This window comes from Sinocyclocheilus anshuiensis, unplaced genomic scaffold, assembly GCF_001515605.1.
Source record: "Sinocyclocheilus anshuiensis isolate Anshui unplaced genomic scaffold, SAMN03320099.WGS_v1.1 scaffold1152, whole genome shotgun sequence".
In the NCBI taxonomy this organism is placed as follows: Eukaryota; Metazoa; Chordata; class Actinopteri; order Cypriniformes; family Cyprinidae; genus Sinocyclocheilus; species Sinocyclocheilus anshuiensis.
Window position 1 is genome coordinate 357,461 of NW_015551083.1, and position 7,539 is coordinate 364,999.

The following is a 7,539-nucleotide window of genomic DNA, read 5'->3' on the forward strand; positions in this document are numbered from 1 at the left end:
CACTCACACACACTCTCTCACACACACACTCACACACACTCACACACACTCTCACTCACACACTCTCACTCACACACACACACACTCTCACACACTCACTCACACACACTCTCACTCGCGCACACACACACACTCTCACACACACTCTCACACACTCACACACACACATACACTCACACACACACTCACTTACACACACATACATACACACACACACACACACACACACACACTCACTCACACACACCCAAACTCACACGGATGCTCCTTTAAGTAAATGATCACATCTTCCAGTGTTAATGTGAGTATGTCTCTGTTGTGTGAAGCTCGGCACCAGACACATCATAGACGCCATGAGAGCGGCAGGACATGACATCACAACCCTCTTCCTGTGTGGAGGACTGAGCAAGAATGCCCTGTTTGTGCAGACACATGCCAACACTACAGGTGACTGCACTCATGTCTGCATCACTGACCTGCGCAGACGACATCCTCACGTCATCACACACAGAGTCTGAGCACTGAACCTCATCACATCACTAACATGAAGACAGGCAGCACTGTGTGTGTTTGGGGTTAGTTAGTGGATGATGTGGGTAGTTAATGTGATTCTCTACACCGGTGTGATCTGTGAGAACTGACTTCATACATCCAGCCTCCAAGATATTCTTGATGGCCGTTCTGCGCTTCCAAGGGACAGTAAGTTCCAGTAAAACCACTTGCTTTGTAGACTCTGATGTTAACACAATGTCTGGGCGGAACAAAGTGTTTGCGACGTTTTTTGGGAACTTAAGCTGCCTTCCTAGATCTACCTGGAGCTGCCAGTCCAGTGTGGTGGCAAGAATCCCTTCCGTGGAGCTAGGCCGACCCTGTGCCTTCTGCCCAGCTCTGAAGAAGGTGATGTACTGTTTGGGGGCGTGCTGACTCTTACCATCTTGAATCGCTGTGCTGATTGTCTCCGCCAGAGACCTTAAGACTTGGTCATGGCGCCATCGATATCGCCCTACCCCCAGTGCCTTCGAACAACAACTGAGGATGTGCCCGTCTTCTGGCAAAGTTGGCAGTCTGGAGTATTTGCCATTCCCCGGCTATACAGGTTGGATGGGCTGGGGAGAACATCATAAACCGATTGAATGAGAAACTTAATGCGCAATGGTTCAGCTCTCCAGAGCTCCATCCAGGTGATCTTGCGAGGCTCTACATGCTCCCATCTGGTCCAGGCTCCTTGCTTGTACGTGCCCGACCATCTTACTGTAGTGTTCTTCCTCCACCTCTGCTCGTATCTCATCCTGTACCAGTTGACGTTTCTCCTTCCCATGGCTTTTGTCATAAACTGGTTGGGGAAAACTGCCCAGTCCTGCCCGCCTCACTGCCACAGTGCCCACCAAGATGTTATGCCACAGCCGTGCCTCTGCTCTATCTACAGCAACCTGAGCCTGCCATGTCTTCATGAGGATTCCTGTAGTCGCGACTTTAATGTCGGAGGAGTCTCGGTACATCATAACCTCCCTGGCTTAAGTAACTTTGAACTCCTCCACTAGGCCACTTATAGGAAGCTGCAGCTTGGTGGAATGCCCATACAGGGCAATACTGCTTAGAGAGTGAGGGAGCCCCAACCACCTCCGGAGGAACTGACTGATAGTTTTCTCTACGGCTTCCACTGTTGTCATTGGCACCTTGTACACTAGAAGAGGCCAGAGCAGCCTTGGCAGAACTGCATGTTGATATACCCAGGCTTTGAACTTTCCTGGAAGCCCCGATTTATCTAACACGGTGAGCCAGGCAGTAAAATCGCTCCAGGTTTGTTGCATTGTGGCTGTGTCCTTCAGGAAACTGTCAAAGATCTTGCCCAGGCTCTTGACTGGTTTTTCTGTCACTGTTGGAATCTGAGTCCCTCCCAGGGTAAAGCGGAACTGGTCAGCCACTTTTCCCTTTTTCAGCACTAGAGACCTGGACTTGTCTGGTTTAAAACTCATCCTTGCCCATGAGATGAGCTATTCCAGTCCTTGAAGAAGCCATCTGCACCCAGAAACAGATGTTGCTGTCACCGTTAGGTCATCCATGAATGCTCTTATGGCGGGCTGCCAAGTACCAGATCTAGACATTGGGCCTCTACATTCCACCTCTGCTAGCTTGACGATCATGTTCCTGGCTAATGCAAAGAGTGGCACTGAGATTGTGCAGCCAGTGATTATACCCTTCTCCAGCCAGTGCCATGAAGATATTAGTGACCCTGAGGAGACTCTCAACCTAAAGTCACTATAATAGTCCAGAATTATGTTACTAATCATCTCTGGAACATGGTGTCTTGTCATTGCTGTCTCGACGAGCTTGTGTGGGATGGAACCATAGGCATTTGATAGATCTAGCCAGAGTGCTGCAAGGTCTCCTCTGCTTTCTCTTGCCTCCCGGATCAACTGGGTCACTATTTATGTATGCTCCAGGCACCCCTGGGACTCCCCCCTTCTGTACTGAGGTATCTATATGCATTCTTTAGGAGGAACTCAGTTAGACGTTGGACCACAATCTTAAAGATCTTCCCTTCGACGCTGAGCAACGAAATGATACGAAACTGCTCTGTTACTTGAATCCTCTTCTTTCGGTATCCATATACCCTCTGCATGTCTCCACTGCGCAGCAACCTTTCCTCTTCGCCAGATCACCTTCAAGATCCTCCAGAGACACACTAGGAGCCTAGGGCACTGCTTATAGACCTTATAAGGTACTCCACTGGGACCTGGGACCGAGCTAGCTCTTGCAGTTTTGACTGCTTCTTTGACTTCCTTCAGGGTAGGCTCAGAGATGTTAAATTGGGTCTCTGGTTCTGGAGGTGTTACCAGTTCCTCACATAGGCCAAGGTCTTGCTCCCTCAATGAGTTGGCCACTCTGCTTCTGTCCCAGTAGTCTCTTGGCAAAGCCAAAGGGTTTGGCAATAAAAGCACTGCACTTTCGGGCCCTCTCCTTGCCCTTCCTACGATGCCACTCAGCCCGCCTCAGTGTAATGAGCCTCCTCCTTATGATGTCTGTTAGGTCTGACAAGGCAGCTTTCTCCTTCTCCTCAGCCAACTTGAATTGGCGCGTCAGGGATCTGAGTTCTTGTCTCAGCTGGTTGATCTTGTGTTCCCGCCGGTTTGGTCTTGCTGGATCACTTGTTCCCTGCTTCTCCGAGGTGCCAAACCGTTCTGAGCCTATGCTCATTATGAGGGTGCACATAGTCTGGAGTTTCTGGTCTGCATTCCCCTTCGATTCCAGTATCTTATCTACATCCTCATCCAACTGGAGCCACTTCTTCTTATTAGCGGCAGGCCACTTCATTATATGCTGTTCTGACGTCTTGCTTTGTGGGGGGGGCTTGTGTTGCATGGAGGTTCTGGGCACTGTGGGGTGACTCCGGGCCGGGCCCCTCCTACGTCTGACCAAGTTCTGTAGTCAGCACCACAAAACTTGTAGTGCTGGCTCCTGCTCCTGTGCGTTGCTTCACTTGTTCCCTCCTCAAACAGGCCATTTTTGTCTGGTGGATCTTCAGACCTCTATGATTTCTACACCCCTTTCCACATACAGACTGCACCCGTAATCGATTTTCCATTTGCTTGGTTCGTTACCAATTGGTCCGCCCTATTGCGATGCTCATCCTCCCGCCCTCTCGGGCATCCCTGGGGGTATAGTTCTGAAGGGTTCTTCGTAGCTTATTTGGGTGCTCCCTCACACTAGCTGTAGTTTGGGTTGCTAGCCCTTGCTGCCCCCAGATGCTGTCTTTCCGTGCTGTCTTCTGTCTCTCCAGCCGTCACCATTCTTTTCATGGACGTCATCCAGTCTTTCCTGGAGGTCATTGGCAGAGCCAGAAGTGATCATTATAACATACACCTTCTGGTGCTACTTGGACACGTCTTCAGTGAAGAACCCGGGGTATATATCATGGTAGTATTTTTTTGCTGACTTAAATGTAATAAAAACTGCTGCATTACAATAATTGTTAATTTAATATAATATTGATAACTAGACATACATTTTTCTGAAGAAAATGTCAGTGGTGCCTGCCGTGGCAGAACTCAGCACTAGGCAGTCTCTATGATGTTCAGAATGATTGCTAGGGCGTTGCTATGTGTTTTGTTAGGCAGTTGCTATGTTGTTCTGGGTGGTTGCTAGGGTGTTGTGGGTCACCAAAATCACCCGATTCAAACATAGTCAGATGAACAGAAGTTTCAGACACACACAGATGCTTGATCTCTAGGTTCTGTGCTCATTATGAAGCATGTATTGTGTGTGTGTGTGTGTGTGTGTGTGTGTGTGTGTGTGTGTGCGTGTGTGTGAGAGAGTGTGCGCGGATCGGAGCCTGTGCTTCATCTGACTGCAGCTCCATACAGGTATAGACAGCCCTCACTAACACATCATTCTAGGATTTCATGTGAAGAGCAAGATTTGATGTGAGACCGTTACCTGTGTGATGCCTCTTTGTAAATCAGCACCACTATCTCACTATATAGTAAGTCAATAGTAGCCTACCACTTAAACTAGTACCAAGTAAACACAGAAATGTTTTAAATCTTTCTGCAGTACAGTTCAGATCGGTACACATTACTATTGGATTAACAGAAAACACTCTCTCACACACACAGTCACACACAAACACTCTCTCTCTCACACACACACATAAACACAAATACACACTCACACAAACACACTCTCTCACACACACACTCACACAAACACACTCTCACTCACAAACACACACACTCACACAAACACACTCTCACTCACAAACACACACTCACACAAACACACTCTCACACACACAAACACACTCTCTCACACACACACACACACACACAGAATACACAACTTTGTCAAGGTTGAGTGGCTCAGGCTCGTACTCTTATCAGGTGCTTCCAGATCACGCAGTTTCTCCGAGAGAAAGGGAGATAATTCCAGACAATATCACTCTCTCACACACACACACACACACACAGAATACACAACTTTGTCAAGGTTGAGTGGCTCAGGCTCGTACTCTTATCAGGTGCTTCCAGATCACGCAGTTTCTCCGAGAGAAAGGGAGATAATTCCAGACAATATTCAACTTTATTCTTTAATGTACAGGGTTAGAGAAGAAAGCGAATGTTCTAACTGTACTTTTGTCCCGTAGCAGAGCCCCTGATGAGCTTTAGTGATGTAGGGAGGAGTGAATATATGCTTAGCATATGGAGAGAGTTCTCTGGAAAACAAGGAGAGAGCAGATTCCAGTTACAAAATACTTCTGAATGTCTAACTACTAAGCGATCCTATACTCATAACTTTATTCGGTCAACTAAAATCTAGGTTAAATACTGATTAATACTGGGATTAATAACCACTCAAAAGGATATATATGAAAGCGGCCGTGGATCCAGGAATCCAGTCCTTCAGTTATTATTATCAAGTGTTACTGTTAATTAGAAAAAAATAAAAGCATTGGCTCAACACTGAGGATTGGTGGTCAGGCCAGTAGATCATACATAAGTTATTTAATTGTTTTTGACCTGTGTAACCTTACGATAACAACATTTTAGAAACCAGTGACATTTTTCAATTCTCATTTCCAATTTAGGATCACAACACAAACTAATACTGGCATGACTAAAATAAAGATCAAACATTAAACTCAAGACATGTGAAGTCAATGATATAAAATAAGAACTGCTAAAAAATGACAAGCAATAGCACAAATAAATGCAATAGAACAAAGATACAGGTTAAAGAAACAGTACTGCTTGTGAAACTGTATTACTATGTGAAGTAAATATACACAGATAGCTCTGAAAGCTACAGAAGTCTAGTTCCGAGCAGTGAGTGATTCTTCTTTTGCCGTTAGTTTAATATGATTAACAGCGAACAGAAGGTATGAGGCTGCTGTCATTTTAAGACCTAATCCATTATATTGACACGCATCCGATATTTTCTTAACTGTTTACATTCACTTAAGACATAGCTGACTGTGTTTACGTGAATACTCAAGACGGGCTTTTTGACATCAGTGTGTGTGTATTTGCATGAATGTATTTAAATGAAGACACAAAAGAGAACTCAATCCTGTACTTGCAGACAGACAGAAGGACTGAAGTCCCCTAAAAAAGCTCTAGAACCTTCCCTGACTCCCACACTGTCAGATGAGAACTGAACTGAGCTGAATTCATCTGAATAATGACACTATTGTCTTCTGCAGAGCTAACATTCATGAGTTATTTTCCTGTTTATTTCTGTGACGCTGCATTATATAAAGCACTATAGAAATAAATGTGACTTGACAAAGGCTTGTGTCTTTCTAGGACGCAATGAGGAGAATGACCAGAATCGGGCGTGTTGTCAGACCAAACCCTGAGCTCGAGAGGTGAGGTTCAGTGATGTGTTCATGCTTTCATTCTTTTATTCTGTCAGTACCAAGACACTCATATCTCAGGATTCTTGTGCATCAGTGTCTGTAACCGTACGAATGAATGTTGGTGTGTGTAAAGCTTCTACAGGAGGAAGTACGGCGTGTTTCTGCGCCTTTATGATCATCAGAAGGAGTGTGTGGCGCTGATGGAGACCGAAGCAGTTTGACATGCAGACGCTTTCTGAAGAGCAGATTAAACACGGAGATCCTTGAGCTGAAGACCAAAAACTGCTTTTCATTCATCTACTAAGATGCTTTTACTGAACACACAAATACTCAAAGTACTTTAAGGGTTCAGCCTTTTACACCTAATTATCACCCAAATAAAATCTGTTAAAACACTTCAGGTAAAAGTGGTTGACCACAGCTACTCACAAGAGAAACCACGTCTGTTTTAAAGATCAGTTTAACATGATTTATTTGTGTGTGTGTTTTAAAAACAACATCAGTTCACAAATAAAATACACATATTGAAATTTGTCACTTTGTTCTTATAGTTATTTTGGAATGTAAACATGCTTAAAATACTAACTTGACTTAGTTTTAATAAATCATTAATTACTGACAACTTAAAAACACAATTTAGAATTGTTTTAGTTTGTTTTTTGAAAATGTAAGTAATATTTGCTAAACCTGGAAAATGTCCACATTACAGGGATAATTCCCGCCAAAATGAACATTTGCTGTTAGTTTACTCATCCTCAAGCCAACTAAGACGTAGCGGACTTCTTTTTTAGCTGAAACCGTGATTCTTACAGTGCAAGTCAATGGCTACCGTCACTCCGAGTCAGAAAAGCACATCAGGCAACACGAAATTAATCCCCGTGGCTCCTGGCGCTGCATTATATAAAGCACTATAGAAATAAATGTGACTTGACAAAGGCGCGTCCTGGTGTCTTTCTAGGACGCAATGAGGAGAATGACCAGAATCGGGCGTGTTGTCAGACCAAACCCTGAGCTCGAGAGGTGAGGTTCAGTGATGTGTTCATGCTTTCATTCTTTTATTCTGTCAGTACCAAGACACTCATATCTCAGGATTCTTGTGCATCAGTGTCTGTAACCGTACGAATGAATGTTGGTGTGTGTAAAGCTTCTACAGGAGGAAGTACGGCGTGTTTCTGCGCCTTTAT

General features: G+C 44.9%; 1 protein-coding gene across 1 annotated transcript in view; it reads left to right on the top strand.

The window, feature by feature from the left end:
* Positions 1-6,870, top strand: part of fggy (FGGY carbohydrate kinase domain containing) — a 15,674-nt gene extending 8,804 nt beyond the window's left edge. The window contains exons 13-18 of the mRNA XM_016452615.1: positions 327-512; positions 807-897; positions 3,782-3,918; positions 4,317-4,364; positions 6,303-6,364; positions 6,489-6,870. Coding sequence (XP_016308101.1) covers positions 327-512; positions 807-897; positions 3,782-3,918; positions 4,317-4,364; positions 6,303-6,364; positions 6,489-6,576 — 612 coding nt within the window. The 3' untranslated portion in view covers positions 6,577-6,870. The remainder of the gene's footprint in view (positions 1-326; positions 513-806; positions 898-3,781; positions 3,919-4,316; positions 4,365-6,302; positions 6,365-6,488) is intronic.
* Positions 6,871-7,539: the final 669 nt, after the last annotated feature.